The 22,249-nt window shown below is 35.3% G+C and overlaps 2 protein-coding genes across 4 annotated transcripts in view; one reads left to right on the forward strand and one right to left on the reverse strand.

Moving 5' to 3' along the window:
* Positions 1-396: 396 nt before the first annotated feature.
* LOC105194875 (methionine-R-sulfoxide reductase B1) lies at positions 397-6,170 on the reverse strand. Of its 3 annotated transcripts, none has more exons than XM_011159996.3 (3): positions 5,836-6,169; positions 3,310-3,482; positions 397-1,383 (listed from the first exon to the last, which is right to left on the reverse strand). In XM_011159996.3, the coding sequence occupies exons 1-3, from the start codon at positions 5,919-5,921 to the stop codon at positions 1,196-1,198; spliced, it is 447 nt and encodes a 148-aa protein (XP_011158298.1). In that variant the 5' UTR covers positions 5,922-6,169; the 3' UTR covers positions 397-1,195. The 3 variants fall into 3 exon arrangements, with proteins under 3 accessions (XP_011158298.1, XP_011158299.1, XP_039303728.1); XM_011159997.3 differs by having other exon boundaries at positions 397-1,347; positions 5,836-6,163; XM_039447794.1 differs by lacking the exon at positions 397-1,383 and adding an exon at positions 1,390-1,681 and having other exon boundaries at positions 5,836-6,170.
* Positions 6,171-8,045: 1,875 nt separating this feature from the next.
* Positions 8,046-22,249, forward strand: part of LOC105194874 (phosphatidylinositol-binding clathrin assembly protein unc-11) — a 42,612-nt gene continuing 28,408 nt past the window's right edge. The window contains 1 exon segment of the mRNA XM_026136676.2: positions 8,046-8,762. Within this exon segment, the coding sequence (XP_025992461.2) occupies positions 8,633-8,762 (130 nt within the window). The 5' untranslated portion in view covers positions 8,046-8,632.

Genomic DNA, 22,249 nt, shown 5'->3' on the forward strand with positions numbered 1-22,249 from the left:
ATATGTTCCTAATACAAGAATCATGTTAAATGTGTGTATGCATGTCTTTTTTGCTGTAGCATTTTACGATGTTTTTGAAAATGCTTTGTGATCTCCGAGCGAAAGAAGGAAGTAGGCCTATAGTAACAAAGTCGCTATTTTACTGCAGAGATTGAGAAAGAAAAAAATCTTCGATTATGAGCCTTCCTCCGAGACGGAGGGAGGCTCATCCGACTTTAACTTTTGTAAGAAAAAAAGAGCATTTATCGCTATCGGAAAAATCATTCGACGAAAATCTGGTCTCTCAGGAAGAATATGTAATACATGAAATTTTTATGATGAAAATTTCAAGGCGAGGGAATGCAAAAAAAAAACATAGAAAAGGAGTAATGAATTGTAAAAAAATAACGCCTAGAATTTTGCGTATATATTGTATTATAACACCTTTCAGTTTGTTTTGAAACGTTACAATATAAGGAAACATTTTATAACAAACGTGTTTTCTTCTTCATACAAAACATTCTGCCCTGCTTAACGGTACTGCGAGGAATGAGAAATTATTGACTGTACCACATTTTATTTCTCATTTAATATATTAAGTTAGAATATAGGTGGAGGTATTTACATATGGCGTTTATTGAAAAAATAATATCTCTTGGTTAGACATTTCTATCATCTATCCAGTATCACGTTTTCTCACATCGCGTGGTGTACATACGTCCCGCGTGGGTGCTATTCTTTGTCATTTGATACGGATATGTACATTTGTAATATCGAAAGTAGACGGTATACAATGAGATTCAAGAGACTTGATAACATGGAGTTAGCTTCTCGTGACAAGTGAAAAGTTGGTCGGAAACATTCTGTTTTCACATTAATAGCATAAATTTCTTAACTTGCGTACAGAAGCTTCAACATAGAAAGGAGAATTTGCGAATATATTATGAAAATCACATACAATTAAAAGTTACGATAGAATGTTTAATAAATAATAAGTTTAATGTGGAAACGCGTTTGCCAATAGCGCATCGTCAGAAGATAAAATATTAAATATTCTGTAATAATAACAAGCTCACTTTACAGTCTATTTTGGTATCTTGATAATCATCATCATAGTGTTTTAATATTTATATCACGAGATAATATAATTCTGTTCGCGGGTCTCGTTATATAAATATTGAATAGTAGAATGTAATAAGCGCACAAAGGGCTGGTTTTACGTAGACTTCTTCTCCTCTCCCGCTGGATGGAAACTTATGGAAGCGGAATTGATGCAGAAGCGCTTCCTCGTAGGCTTCGGCCCGTCGTTGAACACATGCCCTAGGTGAGCGTCGCACTTCGAGCAGGTCACCTCGGTCCGCACCATATCTGGGTTTGCGATCAGCAGTAGTAGATTGCCGCCGACTAGTTGGCGCCATTTAATTCGACGCGACGCGCGTTTTTCAGTGGTGGTGTTGTTGTTTTTATTTTCAGTGATGAAGAGTGAAGTGGTTCGGTGGTGGTAGTAGCCAAGGATTTTGATCAAGGAGGGCGAAGGGAGAAAGAACAATAGAGTGTGATTAGACGCAGACCGACACCCTTTTTTCGCGACATACAGTTTTCAAGAGATAACAGAAGCGATCTAAAAGTTCTTGGATCGAGAAGAAAATCGAACTAAAAATTGATCCAATCGTGAGAGGAGACAGCTAACATCCACATGATACTAAAAGAAAATAACAATGAAGAAATGCGTACATATATGAAACGGTATTTTTCAACATATATATACATTTTTACGTCTGACTTTTATCCGTTAGTTGCCACCGGTTATTCGCTTCCAATTCAATTGTACGCTTACTTGGTAATATTGAGTTATGCAATCTCATATTGCATTTGAATCTCATATATTTTTATACATACAAATATTTTACTAAACTATATTGAATTACTTTAAATACTTTATAAAGTCTATTTATTTTTATTAAATATTCACTGATAAAAAACAATGTAAGTTTGTATTTTTAGTTGTGAGTACTGAAACACACTTGCAAACAAACATTATTTCAACTGGCACAGTTATAATGGCAATCTAAAAGCAAAGCTTTATTTAAATCGATGTTTGTAATACAAATCTATATTATGGATTTATAATTTGAAAGTTATTCGATTGCTCTGAGCCAAACTGCAAAAGTGTTACAATGCGAACTTTATACAGCACTGAACAATACGGCAGATTTTTGTCTATCCTATTGGTCATATTTCCAATGTTTCATAATGTACGACTGACATATTAGATTAAGAGTGATGTAAGTCTAATACAATCACACTCTAAGCGAGTACATGCAGGTATCAAAAGGAGAACAGGAATGTTTTCGTCTAATGGACATAACATTATGTTTACAATAGAAAAAAATTATTTGTAGAAACAAATATAGATTTTCTCTTGTAAGAAAAATTTGCTTTTAAACAGAACTTATGTACACAAAAAAGTTTCTACAGTCATAAGTGGAAGAGGCGCAAGGAACAAGTAAATGCGTAATTATATTCATGACTTTTCGCTACGAACTTGCAATAATTTCATGGAAAGATAATTTAATCTTATAAGAAACTGAAAGAGACTTCTACTTTGGACGGGTGCAGAAAGTGAAGAGTGAAATGTGATCAGGATAGGTTTAGTATGCATAGGTTCAGTATGCATGTTACGCAAGTGTAATAGTTAGGATACACGTTGCGATTATGATCTTGTAAATAGTAAGCAGGTACAACGTGTTGAGTAAGATAGAGATATGCGAACTATTGAATACGAATCGAATCGAATCAGGTAGGATAAGGATTGGAATGTCTAGGATCCGAACTATTCGAAAATTTTGAATCCAAGAGTTTCAAATACAAATCACACTAATTAACAATCTTATAAAATTGCATTTAAAATTATATCATATTATTTTTGTATCATATTAAATTAATCAATAGTATTTTTCTCTTTTACATAGAAATCTTTTTATTTATATATTATTATGTATAATTCGTTCAACATAATAAAAATAATTATGTTAATAATTAAATGTTGCGTTTCAATGATTCGACGGATAAAATTTTGTTGATTTGGTTCGATTCGCTTCGCTCAGCCTCAAAAAATCTTGATTCGCACATCTCTAGTTTAAAAAAATCTATTTTGAATAATAAAGTTTTAATGTACCCGCGCACTATTGTACAACGCTCGATATTAATTGTGACGAATATGAAGATGAATATAAAGGTGCGAACTGGAGAGTGTCATTCTACGAACGCGAGCAGAATTACAAGAAATACGCTAACGAGGACAAGTCGAGAGACGGCGATCAGGCTTACCGTGAGTGGTGTCTTTGGTCAGTTTGACGCGTCCCTGATCCAGAACCTCGTTGAACGCAGGCCAGCCGCATCCGCTGTCGTACTTGGTGTCCGAGGAGAACAATTCCTGCTCGCACACGATGCAGGTGTACGTCCCCTTCTCGTAGAACTTGTTGTAGCAACCGGTAAACGGCCTGCGCCCAAATAAAGAGCGTACGAATGAGTCAGGGGAAAGGGTGAATGCTAGGCGGCTGCTAGGGGTGAAACGGTGACAAGGAGGCGGGTACAAACCGTGACACATATATAGCTTATTTTTAAACTCGCTGGCCGTGAGGCACCGCTCGTGCCTGAACCCGCAAAACCACAGGCGCTCTTGAAAAAGTTATTTCGGTATTCCTCAATCTAACAATAAGATTAAATGCGTGGAAACGTGACTTCGCGTTTTCATCTTTAATTCATGACGGTTGCGATGAAATTATGTCACATTGCAATCTTGAGGCCTTAGCAGAATAGCTGACTTGTATATAATTTCAAAACATTATCACTTATTATTATATTACTTATTGTGTACTTTTATAATATGTATAAAAATAAGTTGGAAATATTTTTGCTGATATACAACGGTTTGTTATCAATCATAAATAGCATAGTTCTAAAGGTTTAGACTTTAGACACAAGATAATTAATATATGTTATTATACAGTATCAAACGTTATTAAATTAAAATGAATATATTCTATTTAAAAATTATTGTTTTAAATATAAATAAAAAATTATTTGCTTGCTCATGTACGAAACAATAATCTTGATTATATATAATTTACTCTTTAAAGAAAATCAATTTGATGAAAATATTATAATTTTTATTTCAATATTATAATAATAGTCATCTAAAGAATACACTGATTGTTTTGATAATGATAAAATTTTAATAAAAAATTCTAATTTTGTATATATGTATATCATTTGTTCTATCTGATGTTTCTTCCTCTCAACTCATGAAAATTATTATTGAATAATAAGAATATATTCTTGATAAAACTATACAAAATATTACAAAATTTCTTTATGTGAACATATTATGTGTGTTTATTTATTGTTATATAATCTTATTGTTTTGATTATTATATAATATTATTTCAATATTTAACATTTTGGAAATACAGATCTATTTTTCTATGTTCACAGAAAAAAAGTAATATAAAATTAAACGTATATTTTATTTAATACAATTATTTTATACATAAGCAACAATATATAAAATCTTCTTTAAAAAATTTAATAATCTTAATTTCAGTAATGTTTGTATATTTTCATTTCATTATCATAACAGTTACCTAAAGAGCATAATATGATTGTTTTGATAACATTCTGCTATTTCTTTCTCTTAATTTATAAAAATTATTAGTAAACAATGAGAATATATTCTTCTTCATAAAAAATTATGTATAACTTTTTTTCATGTAAGCAAATTATAATCTGCTTAATGTTACATATAATTTCATTTATACATTTCGAAAATAAAGATATTTTCAAAGCAAGGTTTTTTTCTGTGTAAGGACAAAGACTTAAAACATAATCTTAAAGTTATAAGTTAGCCATCCTGCTAAGGCCTTTATTCGCCAGAAATAGCTTATTGATATTATGATTATTAACCTTGAAACGCTGTTTATATTTCTTTTACATCAATACTAATCTGAATGAAAATTCATTCATATATTTAAAATAATTTTTTACATTTCTTTATATTTACTTTATGTCTAATGTTTTACGTTTAAGTTGCAAAGTGTTAGAATAATTCAACCAACATCGTTACTAACATTTTTTTCATGTAAAAAAATTTATCAAACATTTTATGAGCTATCAAAATTTTAATAACAAAAATTATTAAATTTATTCATAGCAGCATTCCAGGATTAATTTTCACATGCATGGAGTTATATTGAATGAAAAGATACATATATTGATAAGTGTTATTTTTACGTATTTCGGTAAGAGTGTGTTCGAGATTTAAGCGGAGCGTCTCTAAATGCCAAGCGGCGAGAGTCGGATTGCGTAAATATGGAGCAGACGACGAATAACATCCGTTTGTGTCATCAATATAATTAGCATAATTCGGTCGTGCCCGTTGTGTTATCGCTGTTGCGCAACTCCACGTATTGCGTTTGGCCGCCTATTAAGAAATCAGCTGACGTCGGTCTCGCTCAGAGCAAGCCCGAGTGCAATAACAGGAAGCGGGTTGCGGTATTTTTTGTATAAGCGGAAGAATGAGAGCTCTGCTTTGGGCAGGAATCTCCTCGAGAAGCATTGTCGAGGAACATTCGTACTTTCTGGATTGGCTCCTTGTAGTGAGACATGATGAGAACCTCCTTTAGGTGAACCTGAATCGAAACCCGGTGCGATTTCGCTCGCGCAACCGTTCCAACGACCGCAAAAAACAGACACCACGTAGTGGTCGTCGTTATCATCGTTGTGAGAGAACACGTGGAGAGTGTTCTCGAGGATGTTGGCACCGAGTCGACTCGAGTTTTGCGCGTGGCCTCTCACCTCTCCGTGCCCTTCTCCTGCGTCACATGCCATTGCAGCGGCGTCAGGCGCTTCCGCGCCTCCTCCTTGTTGACCACCGTCGTCATCCTCCTGATCGCGCCGAGTGTGTGTCGCAGAATCTTGGTGAGCGGTGCCGGGATGCACCGGATTCAATGGGGGACGTGGACTTTACGCACGCGGCGGCGATTCTCTATGCGTCCTCCGTCGAACGTTCTGGACCTCCCCAACTTGCCTAAACTCGCGGACACGCACAACCACGCTTATCGGCCAACTTCGCCGCACTGAACCGGAGTGAACCACGCTCCGAGTTGCGACGCCACGCTTTGCGCGGCCTGACGCAATTGGCGCTCCAGTCAATGTTCCAGGGACCGATGTAGATTCGGATCAGGGTCAGGCATTTTACGCATAAATAATATTATGCGTATGCAATGTGAACTATACAAACCATGTTTTACGTATCATTTATTTAAGCAGCAATCAACGGATCATAAAAGATTCAGACTTCACAGAATCAGAGATTTGCTTTTATGCACGGAATCGAAACATCTTAATCGCCTTATTTTACGTTACTTATTTTTGCGTAAGGAGGGTAAAAAATAGCGTTACGCTGATTGTAATGATTTGATTAATCGTTCAATCGTTTTATTATTGTTCAATTATTGCTATTGAAGGTCCGAAAAATGAATCGAAATTGTACGATTGATAGACATAAAAGAAACATCAGATGTGTAAATTATATGATAAAAACATAACCTTCTAAAAAAAGTTACAAGATAATTAGATTACGTTTATTAAACATTGATGTATTAAAATAATGAGATATTGTTAAAAGTTATTTTATTAAAAAAAGTTTTTAGTTATTTATGATTGTTTTTTTTAACTTCGAAAATAATATTAAAATTTTTATTGATATTTGAAACATGTCTTTTTTTTCTTTTGCGATCTTAAGAATGATTATTTATTTGATTCCTAAATAAAATTTTTATGATAAAATTTAAGTGTGAATTTCGAGCTGATAAAAGAGAAGCGTGACTTGAAAACGTGTTCGTGAACTAACGCCCTCTCTACTATAAAATTAATAGTGAAAATGCACGATGGATCCACACGAATACATCAATATCGTATGTATATAAAGAAGTTTTGACACTTATCTGCATTTTTCTCGTACTTTTCGAAGAATCAAGTACATTTCATGGTTATAGAAAAAAATTATTAACAAATGAAGAAATTGAGGTTTCATCAATTTAGATTAAGCTAATCTTTCAATTAAATTCATGAATTGCAAACAGCAAAATTTAAAACTGATTATTTCTAGCTTAATTTTTTAAATATTTTAATTAAAAAACTGATTATTAATTTAAAATGTTACATGTTACATAAATAAATTATAATTGGTAGAAAATGGACAAGAAAAAAAAAGAAAATTATACGATAAATTTTAAATTTGCAGTTAGCTATTATTAAATTTAATTGGTTGATTAAGTTAATCGAAGACCTCGAGAGGTTTGAACTTTTCACATATCATGAATTTTTAGAGAACTGCAACTCGTACACGTTGGTAGCCGTGCAACGAGCGCTAACTTCACAACGTATTTTCAATCGATGTTCGGGAGTTCGGGGCCAGTTGTAGGAAAAATCACACGTCATCGATATCGCTCGTAAGTCGCTTTAAATTTGGATTCTGTGGCTAAAGTATTTCTCTGGTAACTAACAAAATATTCATCGTCATTCGAGCGAAAGAGAACCATCGTTGATTCGAACCGCGACCTCGTTGTCGTTCTTGTTTCGATTTCATCTTCGAATCTCGGTTATGCTAAGCAGCGATGACGTCAGAGCGGCCGGTCGAGAGCCGGTGGCGAACGTTTGGGATTGGTCGGCCGGTGGCGGCGGGCGCTCGGGATTGGTCGGTCGGCGCCGGCGCGGTGCGCTGCGCCGCGGTCGGCACGGTCGGCACTGAGCGCGGCCGCCATCTTGGCAGACAGAAGGAGCCTGCTGTCGCCGTCAGCCGCCGACGTACACGCCGTCCAGCTGAGCCGTTGCAAGCTGAGCGCGAGCTGCCTGGCTCCGCTGCTGGTGGAACGCGGAGAAATCGCGGCGGGTTATCGTTCGCGCGAGCGACGCGAACACAGGAGCCGGCCGAGGAGGCGGAGGCGGCGGACGAGGAGAGGCGGAGGCGGCGGAGGAGGAGGTTGTGTGTGGTGGAACAGGAGGATCAGAGAGAAAGAGAGAGAGAGAAAGAGCACGAGCGAGGAGAGGTGCCGGAGAGGACCGGAAAAGCAGCGCGGCGCGGCCAAGTATAATATCGGGGTGAGAGCGGGACGTCGCGGACGCCTCGCGCGGTAAGCGCCTGGTCGCCTGTCGTGTGTCGTGTGTCGTGACCGTGATCGTGATCGTGATCGTGTCGTGGTGTCCGTGCGCGGTGAAGTTAGCCGAAGTGCCGAACCCCGCAGCAGTCTCGCTCGCTCCCGCAGTAGTCCGTCCCGTCCGCGTCGCCTCAAGGACGGCCAACTTCACGCGCTTCTCGCGACCATCGGTATATTCCTCGCGTCGGGATTCGTCGCCGTCGTCGTGGTCGTCGTGGTCGTCGTGGTCGTCGTCGTCCTTGCCCCCGTTTTTCGTCCTCGTCAGTCGCACGGCTTTCCTCCGCCGTTCGTTCTACACCGGTTAGGTACACGAGGGTGGAAAGACTCGACCGCGATCCGGGCGGATTGCCGAGGGAGGACACGCGATCTCGTCGTGAGTTGCTGCCGCGCTAATTGCCACTGACTGCTGCCTGCCACTGTGACAGCGGGACAGTATGGCGGGACAGACGATCAACGACAGGCTGTTGGCCGCAAGGCACAGCATCGCCGGCCAGGGCCTCGCCAAGTCCGTCTGCAAGGCCACCACGGAGGAGATGATCGGGCCCAAGAAGAAGCATCTCGACTGTAAGTAAAAAAGAAAAAAAAAAGCGAAAGTTTCCCGCGCACGCCGTCGCCGGCTCCTTGCACGGTGTCGGGCCGTCGTTTTCCTCCTCCTGGTCTCAATTTTCAAAGTTCGAGGAGGAAACGTTGAAAGAAAGAAAGAAAGAAAGAAAGAAAGAAAGAAAGGGAATTCGTAGAGGTTGTCGTCTCTCGACGTTTCTCGCGCGAGAGCGCCCTTCAGGTTACTGCTCCGCCGCCTTCTGCTCCGATTTCAGCACGACTCCGTGCCCGTTCCGCCGTTGATTCACGCGGTGTAATGCGAGGATATACGTCGCCGCGCACGCGGAATCAACGTAGAGAGACGGCAGCGAGTCGCTCACCTTTCCTATTTGCCTGTCTCCTCGGAGAACGAAGGTGAGCGACTCGCTCCGCGCTGCAGGTCTCGCGCGAATCCCCGGCGCGTTGTGGACGGGCAATACGGTTGAACGAGAGACCGACGTCGAGCTCGATTCTGACGTTGATTGCGGGCGCGTCGACGTGGCAATTGGAGCGATCGAAATCGATCGAAAATCGCTTCCCGAAAAACGGACGGCACACTCGCGCTCGCAGGATCTCTGCTCCTTTCGCGGCCTTTCTCTTGTCGTCGCAGCCTCGTATTCTGCGAAATGTCTTCGTTAAGCACACGCGTGCTTCGGAACGTGCTACCTGAGCGAACAGTGCGGGCTTCTGCGGAGGGTGTAATAACAGTAATCTCGCATATCGCGCGGCGTGTTCCGAGAGGGAAATTGAATCCGGAGGTCCGTCGTTTTTAGCTGCGTCTTTCACGCTCGCTTAAAGGACGATGGAGCGCGGCACGGACGTGACGACAGAGCGTGAGAGAGAGAGAGAGAGAGAGGGGGGGGGAGGGAGGGAAGGTAGGGAGCGAAGGGAGCATTATCGTGTAGGAAGGTTAGGAAGCGCGATGTGGAAAAGGGACGGACCCTACGCTCCTCTACGCATGTTCGATTTCTGGAGGCCACGCTCCGACCCGTGCGACCATTAACATGCTATTTTCGATACTCGGAAGGCTTCGGGACGTTAATTGCGCGTCACGCATTACGGAAAAACGCTAATTATAACTATGTATAAAAAATATTGATATTGTGCCCGCGTTACGTGCGCCAGAGCCCACGCGAATGGACGTTTTCTCTTCCCCGTGACACTTTCTCATTATTAATTTTTTTTTATTTTAATAAACGGAACGAGGTGTAGAATATTTCTATTTGGAGAAAGAGACAAGACGGAGTAACGTTCCTTTTTTTCTCTTACCTTCAAAATTGTAACAATCGCGGGATATCGAACACTTTTTTTTACAATTTTAGTATAATTCAGTAAAATCTTACTAAATTAAATTTAGTGAAATTTAGTTTTATAAATTTTTGCTAAATTTAATGAAATTTAATTTAGCAAAGTTTTGATATAACTTTGATATAATTATAAATATTTTTCTAATTTAAATTTTAATATAATTATAATTAACGTATTTTTTAATTTAGCAAAATTAATTTTACTTTAATTTAGTAAAATTTTACTACAATAAAATCATAAAAAAATTCTTTGATGTCTTTTTTGTCCTAAATTTAGTAAAATTTTATCAAATTTTACTCGGTACAAATTTATTAAATTTTATTAAAGTTATTAAATTATATTAAAATTATAATAAAATTTTTCGATGTTTATATTGTCCCATGATTATCATATGGAAAAACTGGTTTTGCTAAAGTATTTAAAAAATTTAACTAGATGCGGATGTGAAAATAATTTTGTTGGACATTAAAATAATTACGTAGGATTCTCAAATTGGTCGCTAGAACATCAAAACGTTTAGCAGCATTGCTCATTGCATTTAAACGTCGTAATTAATTCCTAATTATTTTAATGGTCTTACAAAATTACTTTTAGATCTACCTGAACTTTTAGATACTTTAGCAAAATCCTTCATTTAGTGCATGATTTTGAATAAATTTTAAAACGACTCTCACAATCAGACGATTAGTAATATTTAGTTTTCTAAGCGATTTAAAACAAATTTAGTACAGCCTCCAGACGATCAATAATGTTGAATTTAGTTCTCGCTTAAGAGAAAATTTTCTCCATGTAGAAAATTGCTCGCAAAGTGTAGAAAGCCAATGGAGAAGACAGAATCGCCGATTTATTTATGAATCCACCTATTCTGGCTCCTCAGACATTCGCATAAGCAGGAATTCGATTTAGCAATATCGAATCTGTCTAAAAAAAAAAAAAAGGAACATATTCCAGTGTGTGGCCATCTTTGTGCAAAGATCGTGCGATCACGTGCAAATGCCACTCTCGTATAATCGGAGAACGATGCTTGCTATCGAACCGGATTGTGCCTGCGATTGCGAAAGCGACTCAACTCGCGTATCTCTTATTTCGAGATAATCGGTATAATATTGTGCCCCATGTTTTGATTAAATACATACTTAGTTAAAAGGTGCACGCTCGAGAAGTGTCTTTTCCGCGTTTTATCTTTGGAGCAACGATAACGGAGAGACGGTCCTCGGAGTGTTTTTCGTGTATAAGACAAAATACGATAGCGATACTCTCCTCTTCACGTTCGCTCGATCCGCTTGTGTGATTATCGTCGTGGTATTAATGAACCGAGTGGGCAAACAAAATTCGAATGACGAAATTCTCGCTTCTTTTTATCTGCCAATGACTGATTTTTAATTTGAGTCTGATTAAGTGCCATTTGTTTGAGACCGTTCGAGAGAACGATCGATCTATAAAAATCCGTTCGAGGGGAAGGAAGCGGTGCCCTTCAGCGGCGCGCGACGCCTTGAACTTTACGTCTCGGAATTAATCCCTCTCAGATTAGGGTGGTTAAATTAATTAAATCGAGGACACTTATGTTTTTATCTAGGTTGCGTGTTAATAGCGTGTAAATAAAAAAAGAAAACCGATAGAACGTAAAGGGAAGATGCGATAAAACTTTTACACACGGTAATTGTTCTCTTTACTTTTTAGTTGTTGTTGTGTAATAACATTTAATTATCATCCCTTTGGTTGCTCTTTCGCGTGTGTCTTCAAATGATTGAAACTTATTTAATTAATTATTGATTGAATTTAAACTTTATGTAGAGGCTAGGATTGTTTTAAGCAATTTCTAAATTAATTTTTAATCAATAAATTACACTGTTAAATAAATCTATTGAAGAATCAAATTCAAATCAATGCCTCAAGTTAAACAGTATTTTGTTATTTTTAACTTTTGCGTGTGCGGAATATTATTTTAACACGAAATATGTTAGTTGAAAGAAGAACCTCATCTAGTAAATTCATTTCTGTAGTTAAATTGCTTTATAATTCTAAAATAAAGTGTATCCCTATTAACGTATATAACCAGTAAATAATAAATTAAATTCAAGTCAAAGTTAACTTGTTTAACTTTATTGCCGTTTCTCGTTAGCTTAATTCATTCTTTTACTCGTTCTTTTAGTTTTAATTGACGACATAGTGAGTAGCAGTAATTGTGACCTATTATAAGAATGGTGAAAAATAACTCACGTTGTGTAGAATTCGATACTATAAATTTAACAGTGTTAAGTTAACTCATTAATTAATAATTTTGCGGGGTCGTGTCTGAATTCTGCTATTACTGCTTAGACTACCAGTTTTGGGGCCGAATTTCTTAGACGCTCTTTTCGTATTATGTTGTAAAAACATTAATTATTGCAAAATGCGAAATAGTATTAGAAAAACTCCTATACCATCTGATAGAAAAACACTTTCTGGTACTTGTATTTTTAAAGTATCTAATGTTCGTATTAACGAACTAAATGTGCATTTAGTAAATGATAAATTAAATTTAACACCTTTAACTTGTTTCACTTAATTGTTTTACTTTAAATTGGCATATTAAGTGGGAGCAATGGCGATCTATAAGAATGATTAAAAATAATTAAAATTTGGTGGAATTTGACACTATACGAATTTAACAGTGAAATTTGCGTGGAATTCACGCCAAACTTCGGATCACGAGGGCACGTATTAACTGTGTAAACGTATGTATCTCGTGTATACATCTCGTATATACACAATGGTAGTATACTCTGCCGTGTTTGGGATTAACAGGGAAGAGGACGTCGGATGTGTTTCCTCCTTTGACGAACAGGCCGATTTCCAAGGTGACGAAGCTCTCGCGGTAGCAACTGTTAGTCACGTCGACGATTACACATATCGCTCGTAATTTCCTTCCGTTGTACGGCGGACGAAACGCACGATTCGGGACGGATGACAGCGACTTTGATAGCCGATTGATAGCTGCAGGGCTCTATCGTCTCTCCTCCTACGATCACGCAGCGCTCGCGCGATCTCAATGAATCCCATTCCGCATTTAACAAAATCGATCGTCGTCTATTTTAGCTTTTCACCCTTTGCTGCTGGGCTCCCATCTCCCTCCGCTCACGCGGAAAATGCGATCTCCGTTGAAATAATAATTATTTAACAATGACGTCATTATGCTCGTCGAGACGCCACGTTCCCAGAATGAATTGTCGCGCGCGCGCGCGGCTACTGAATGAAAAACCGATAAAATCTTATTCGATGGACTTGCTTTTACGTAAGAGCGGCAGCGCCAGGTATCGGGACAAGAGGGCTAACGGCGAGCTCTTTGCGTAGTGAGATTCGCAATTTGCATATGTCCGCGATTAAAATAACCGCGTGATATAATCCTTCGATGGACCGCCAGTGAATCCCCTTGCGACTGCCGACCAACGGCATTCGTAATTATATGATTCACAAGCACGCGAGAGTCTAATAATCCTAATAGATGTTAAAATATAATTGCGTTTAAATAACTCAAAATTATCTAAATAAAGATAAGTTATACATGTAAAGTAAACGTATCTTAGACAAGATAGAGGTGATTTAATTTTTAATTTATCCAGGTGAAAGATAAAATTACGTATCACTGTTGATTGAAACAATTCAAGACACAGAAATAATATATTTATAAATCAAGATGAGTATCCTGCTTGTTATTTTAAATAAAAACTAATCGATTTGTCAAGGTAGGTCAAGAATGAGCAACAAGTTAACGAATGTTAGTTAGAAATATTTAATCTGTAGCTATGATATAACAAATAGTATAACGAAACAAGTTTCATCTTTGCTTAGTTTTCTTTAGTCTCGAAAACATAATAAAATTCAATTGTTATGGATGATAAAAATTAAACGCAGAAAACGTAAAGCAATACACAGAAACAGATCGGATTGACATACATATTTATATTATTAAATCTTAGATATTTCTAAATAATATATTTCTAAATCTTTACTTCTGACAAACAAGGATTCTTCAAATATTTTAATCTGACAGAGAATGTTTTTCTTTTGATTTGGATCAAATTCAGATCAAAGTTGAAGAATATAGAAGAAATATATAATTTACTTTATAATATGATTGACAAAGTTTCTTATAAAAGTTCTCGAACTTATAGTTTTGAAGCAATTTTTATATTGCATTACTGTGCAATCTATTGTTAACTCTTGAAAAATTCTTCTGTTAGGAAATTGTACCTTCAAAGTTAAAACAAATAATAATATACTTTTCATTATTGTTCACATTAATTTAGATAATTCGAAAAATCCTTTTCTTTTTAAAGAGCACTTTTATCTAAGATAAAGGACATAAGGTACATTATAATAATATAAATAAAGATAAAGTAAAGCCATTTCTTTAAATAGATAATTACTTAGATAATTTTAAATAATGATAACGACAAATATACACTAAATATAATACGTTAGAAATAATGCAACGCAACCAAGTATAATATCGAAGCGCTATCGGAATTATAATTTGGAATTTGACGAATACTGCAGCGTGACGGCGATATTAAAATATGACTTGCATATATAAATTGTCACTTGATATTTTTAGATCAAACGATAAGATATGTTTCTACATCTTTTCCGGCTAATGATAAAAAGCAATATATAACGTCCTTTTTTGTATTTACGTCTCATGTCTCTTTTCCTCGCAATCTCATATTTCAGAGATTTATATTTCCTTTACACATTCGCGTGTTTTTCTTGGACACGGATTTTTTTTTAGTCAAACTGTCGATATTATCTTGATGTGTTGCATCGGCAAGAAATCTCAAGACGATAATAGACGGAGTCCCGCGAATAGAACATGTCGTCGGTACCTTTATTCTGACCTGATAAGTCGTGAAACCCTCCGAGTTCCATTTAATTATCGATCTCGCTGACGCGTAGTTGCACGAAATGCTTTATGGATTTACGGGGTGTGCCAAAAAGGTATAGTTCCAATTCGTGGCTATGGAAAAGTCTCACGCCGGATATTCCCGTACGCTCGTGCGCGCACTTTGCAATAAAGTAAATTTTTCAGAGAGATTTCAGATTATCACGCTTTCTTTTTCCTTATACTCCACGCGATGGTGTGGGCGTAACGATAGCCGGCCTTTATTTCAACTTATGAATCTGTCCTAATTTAAACGAATGCTCTAGAATTCTTCACGCCGAGTATCGACTCCCTCTTCTGCTCATTCGTCACCTCTCGTTAACATCTTCAGATATAACGTATATGTACGCGAATAGAATAATATTTACTATCCATCGAGTCCTTGTGATTTGCCAGGATAGAGCTTCACTTCTCGATTCAAGTCAAATCTGTTGTTATTGTGAGATATGTAGACTGTGGCGAAACTTTGTAATTCAAATTACAACGTGACTCGAGAATGTACGGATGAGAATGTAAGAAATCTTGCGGTAAAATTCTTGAAACTTCTTTTATTATTTTAGAGAAATACTAGCAATTTTACGATAATGATATGTTTTATATAAAATAATTTATTTATTTAGCTGAGCTTATATATCAACAAAAAAAACTTAATTTACAATTTTATCTCAACCGCATCCATCCGTTCCTTGTAATTATTATATATAGTATACTGTGATTATTTGACTTATAGCTAAAAGCTAGCACATGTAATTTTCCATACGATTTTTCTTTTTAATTATTTCTATGTTATATAACACAGCCTTTTATGTCTATTATTCTCGCTTTCTTTTTGTATTTACTATTACTTATTGTTTCTTATTTCTTGCGCAAAATTTCCCAACATTTTATTTATCCTCTTTGTAATAATGAGTTTTACAAAAAAAATATAGATGTATTACATTTATATTGTATTATATTACTGTTATATTATATTATATTACTGCCATATTATATTATATTACTGCTAAATCGATAGTGTTAAATTTCATTTAATTTGAGTTATTTTTAATTATTATTATGAATCGCCCATTGCTGCTCTTACTTAATATGTCATCAATTTAAACTGAAACGATAAAGTTAACTGTAAAAATGTTAAATTTGGTTCAAATTTAATTTGTTTACTAGTTACATACGTTTTTTTTTTAATACAGACATTAGACATTACTTACTTATCAGTAACACTAAATACAGAAACAGATTGATCAGATGATATTGTTCTTCTAACTTTATATTTTGTGTTAAAATAATAAATTTTGACACGCAGAAGTTAAAAATAACAATAAAATGTTATTTAACTCAAGGAATTGGTTTAAATTTGATTTTTTAATAATATTTAACGGTACATGCTTCTTTATAATTATTACACTGAGAAAAACAGTTGTTAATTTAACCAAATTTTTTAACTTGATTAAATTTCTTCCATTCAAATATTTATATATTTAATTTAATTATGTAAAATACTTTAATTTAAGTATTTATTTCTTTAAATTAAATATATAAATACTTGAAGAAATTTAATCAAGTTGAAAAGTTTAGTCAAGATGATAACTTTTTTCTCAGCTGTGCATTATCAGCTGTGACAATTTAATGAATTTTTCTTCTTCTTTTTGTACAAATCTTACATTGAAAATAATTTTTTATGTTTAATTAAATATATTTATTTCCATTAAATATATTCATTTTCTTGATTTAAATAAATATTAACTAGTATAAAATAATACATTTTTGAAGTTAGGAAATATTTTTTTAAATCAAGGAAATGATGTTAAATATATTGATTTAAATATTAATTTGTTTTCAGTGTAGATTGTGTTTAATTATCGCAAAGTGGCAGAAAATTTGTCAAAATGTCGATAATCTCGACTCGATAAAAATGTGAAAGATAACATGACGTACAAAGCATCGCGTTGCGCACCTTGCGATTCATGTTGCATAAGCATACTTATTGTAATACATAGTACAATCACCGATGACACGACACTGTCTTTTTTTTTTTCATCGTGTCTAGAAATTATCGCGTCACGAATGACGATACACGCTGGGAATTTTCTCGTGAGTTTTCTCCTCGCCATCAGCATTGAGCTCTGCATTGAGCAATACCGTTTGTAGCGTTCGAGGATTCTCGTAATAAATTTTTGCAACGGGTGCGCATTAGCGACATACGGAGGGTCGCATAATTAGATGAGGAATCCGTGACTTGCTTGCATATGATCCGAAGAATTAATAAAGAGCCCTTCTCGGGCCTCCTCGAAAGAAAGGCACTCTCGATCCCTCGTGCCGCTGATGCGCCGCCAGGGACCGACAGACATACAAAGTCACTACCGGCCGATCAATAGTCTTGCGGAACGGAGACGTTCGCTCGTAACGTGTCGTAGTCCCGCATGAAAATTGTTCAATAAGCCTAGTTTACGCCAGATTTCCGTTACAAAAGCAAGTCGATGTATAAGTCGCTCTACTCGTTCTCGAGTGCTGCAAACGTGCGAGAGAACGATATTTCTCGCGATGATAAAATCGTCACGTTACACCATTGAATTCGCCGAAATCGGCGAGCTTTGTCCGCGCTATTGTTTCGACGTATTGGTTTTTCGCCCTAAGGTACTGAACGCTGAGGAAAGTAACACGAGACGATATTTATGGCGTATACACATTGCGAGCACGGATCCGATAGAAGTGCTACGTAACGCAAAGCTGCGTAATGGAATGCAGTTTTTATATAAGCGGATTTGGCGCGATTTCGTACCTTACAAAATCTCTCTCTCACGTAGCGTAAACGTGCTATAACACGCCGGGAAATTCGTAACGCGGTTTTCTCTCGCGACATGTGTTCGCCAGGTAATTAAGCCGCGTCGCGGCCCCATAATCGTTGTCTTTAACGACTATCGTTTCGAAAGTGTTGTTTACTCTCACCGGTCTCCCCGCGAATCGAATGCGAGGTGATTCGAGGCGGGAACAGCCAATGTCATTCTGTGGCGTGAAGCTCGAAGAAGGACGAGCATTGCACGCTAAACTGTATAATTGCACGTAACGAACTAACCGCGAGACTCGAACAGCAAATGTAACTCCACAGCTCGTAAGGACACGTGCTAAGTCCACCGTGGATAGTTTCGTGATGAATCATAAATGTAGGTTATTCTGGCGAGTCAAGAATTCAAGATTGTCGATCCCTTTTACTTTCAGGCGAATTATTAAATCCCTCCTTCTCTTCGCCTCTTTTCCCAATAGCCGTTTCTCTGTTTCTTAAGACCCAAGTTTCTCTGAGGAATCTTGTGTCTTAAATTACTACTAGAGAGTTCGAATTTATGAATAATTGAAGGTTTCGTACAAAAACAAGTTGAAAAGGTTTTAAAATTTTCAGGAAGCAAACAGCTACTCATTTTTTAATCGTTTATTGTATAAATATGTTTATACAATATAACCGTTTATTTTATAAATTTTTCACATACATATGATAATTTTTTACGGACATAATAGGTATAAAAACAAAGTTGTGGAGTTTGATTAATATTTAGAAAATTTATTTAAAAGAAAAAAATAAAAACCTTTACATTTGTTCGGTTTTTGCGTTCTAATTATTCTATAATATTTTACATTTATTTTTTTATAACAATAATAGTAAAGGTGTAGAAGGAAATATTCAAAGTATAAAGCAATAATTTTTTATTTACAAAATTTTATGAATTGTTTTTAATAAAAATTGTTTTATATTTCTCTTTGTACAATTTTTTCCGGATAAATAATAAATATAAGAACAAAGTTTCAAGTTTTAATTAATATTTTGTGAGAACTTATTAAAAAAAAAATTAAAAGTCTGAATTTTTATCTGGATTTTGCGAAAATTTTATATTTTTTATGATTACAACTTGATTATCAACTTGATATGTTATTGTAATTTTTAATATAATTATTATAATTATGATTATGATATTTATATTATTATAATTATTTATTATAATTAATATTTTGAAAACTTATTTAAAAGAAAAAATTAAAAACCTCTAAATTTGTTTGGCTTTTGTGGGAATTTTATATTATCCTTATTTTTTAAAACGAGTTCTCACCAAATATTAATTAAAACATAAAACTTTGTTCTTATATTTTACATGTTCTTATAAGAACAAAGTTTTAAGTTTTAATTAATATTTTGTAAAAACTCATAAAAAAATGAAAAATTTTGTCTGGATTTTACGGAAATTTTATATTTATTATTTATTAATATTATATTTCTCATTTTCTATTCGATTCTTGTTGAAATAAAATTGTTCGTGTGGCGCTATTGATTGATAATAATTTTGGCGTCATAACTCAGATTTTTCTAAAATGAACTTGTTTATTTTTTGCAGGAAACCTTTCAATTATAAAAGATTATGTGATGTGTATTAGGGCACACATTTAGATCTATCTTGGATGTTCGTGTAACTTAAAGTACTCTTGCCCTTTCGAGTTTATAACTATAACACATTATCCATTGATTTTTCTATGGCTTTCAGAGCCGTACAAAGACTGTTTCTATAAAGTCATTCACTTGGAGGTATCTTGAGATATGATTTTATCTCAAAGAAGCTGCTTCTTTCGCTCTATTCTCACTTTATTCATTCCGTCTTTCAGTCAACGTTCTCTTCTCCCGAGTGAGGTGTCAGCGCGAGGGCTGATAAGGTGATCGTCATCATTACGAAACGTTACGTAAAAATACTCCGCTCTCTCTCTATCTCAGGTAAAAAGGAGTCTTTAGAGTCATTCGCACCTGCCAAGGCCGGCGTTTCTTGCGCTGCGTGCTGATGGCCTCGATGCGCTCAATCGATGGCACTATTCGCGTCATCATAGCCGCGAATGTAAGACGTGCGTTTAACGATTAGTGAAAACGAATCTTCAAAGTCATTCACGTCCCTCACGGTCAACGTTCTCTCCGCTGCTGGACAGTGCATGTCAGGGTGCTTTGGGGGGATCAATCGATACTGTCGCATTATTATAGCCGACATGTGTCACGTAAAGCTAGAGCTAAAATGTCACGTAAGAAAGAGTGGACCTCCAATGTCGATTCGTTTGACGAATCAATCTGGTTTAATCAACTTCTGACGGTTGGCTGCCTCTCCTTTCTCATTTTTCACTTTGCATGACATTGTGTAACATATAATATCATGTAATCACTTTTGCGTATCATGGGAAAAGAAAATTTAATAAGTAACCTTTAATTATGACATTACGCGCTAGTAGGACGTGAAGAAATTTTCCGAGAACTCCTTTTTAAATATGAAAAAAGATAAAAATAATTATTTTCTACTCTGTACTTGCTGCTGTATTTTTCAGCACTAAATGTGCACAGAATCAAATTTTATTAGTTTTTCCAGAGAAGAAGGCGTAATTGGTTTAAATTACGAAATAAGTGACAGGAGTTCCAGAGTCTCCTCCGTAGTGGAGGATTAAAGTTCTAAATGAAAAGAATGTCAACTGTCAAAAAGTAGTTCAAGTTGAAAAAGTATGCATGAAAAAGATGTAATTAGTATGCAAAAGACGGAGACAAAGTAAGGAAAAAGAAAATGCATGCAACAGATATAATTTATTTAATCATCATTTAGATCGTCTGTGTATGTACGGGGTATTTAGCCCCGTTTTTATTTCAAGCCTCTTATTGTCTCTTAACTCTATCTTGCCATCGCGAATACGGAATACGGTATTCTTTATGCATCTGTGATATGTGCGTATGTACACACAGAAAAATACTATCAAGAAAAGCGATTTACTCAATTTACCTTTTTTCCTCTAGTAAGTAACGGATATTTTAACTGTTTTTAACGGTTCATAAAGAATGTTTTCTTGTCAATTGTTTGAAAATATACTCATCACAAGCTTTAAAGAAAAATTAATTACATCGTGTACTAATACCAAGAATTTACACTCTTTCGAAGAATATTATTATATAAAATTCTTTCCGAGAAAAGTCAGAACAAGCGAATCAAATTTTTATTTTAACCTAATTTTTGATTGAAATATTCAGAATTATCAGAATTCAGAATATATTTTGAATAAATTTAATGCTTTATGATTAATTTATGATAGATTTATGAATACATAAACTTATTTGAAATATTTGAAATAAGTAATATTTAGAGGAATGTCGCCAATATTGATCTACCTCTTTTAAAACGGCACCCCCGGTATTTTTCGCAAACTAAACATTGTACTGTACTAATGATGTTTAAAACATGATCTGCTTAAATAATTAAAGAAATAAAAATTTGTAATTTATACATATATGCTTTGTTCTATATAAAATCTATTAAAAATGAATTCTTGAAAAGTGTGAATAAAATTTTCACGATTTTCTCTTGCAAATTATCTATAATTTGAACAATAGTGAATACATTATTTATAATATTAGATGATTTTACATGTTTGTAGCTTCCTAAAATTTTGTTTATATTTTTCTTTTTTCTTTTTTTCATAATGCGGTTTGAAACATAAAATCGCTGTGCAGCGTAAAATGGACGGACTACTCCTCCGCGAAAACAGAGAAAAACGAAATCTTTAACCACCATATTGACAAATGTTTCATGAATTTTTTCATATTTTCTTTAATACCTTAAAGTAGGAAAAATAGTGTCGGATGCGACAGATCCACTAATAAAGCATAAAAAAATCTATAAAATGGAGGGTTTAATTTTGCTATTACTGTTTGGAGTGCCAATTTTGGGGCCCAATTTCTCAAGCACACTTTTCATATTACGTTGCAGAAACATTAATTATTACAAAATACAAAATAATATTATAAAAACTTCTATACCATCTGATAAAAAAACACTTTCTGGTACTTGTGTTTTTAAAGTTTTATTTTTAGTTGTTTAAGAAATGTTGTCCAAAAACAAAATGGGGTGCCAATTGGCGACTTTCCTCCACTTAATTTAAGTACACATTTTTCTGCGTGTATACAAAGGTTTATTTTAAGTAAATATTACTTGTTTCAAGTAAATAATGTATTTTAAAACTATTATCATGAAATTATTCTTTGCAAAGATAATTATTTAAAAGAAAAAAACTAAAAATTGTGTGTAGTCGCTTTTCTCAATACGAGATATTCTTTTGCATTTACATATGAATAAAATAATATTTATTTTATTTTTATCATGCCGTATTAACACGGGCGATTAAGTTATTTATACCGTCGATATGCAATTTAAGTCATTGTCAATTGATTTATAAGCGAAATAAT

Source organism: Solenopsis invicta, chromosome 4 (genome assembly GCF_016802725.1).
Source record: "Solenopsis invicta isolate M01_SB chromosome 4, UNIL_Sinv_3.0, whole genome shotgun sequence".
NCBI lineage: Eukaryota > Metazoa > Arthropoda > Insecta > Hymenoptera > Formicidae > Solenopsis > Solenopsis invicta.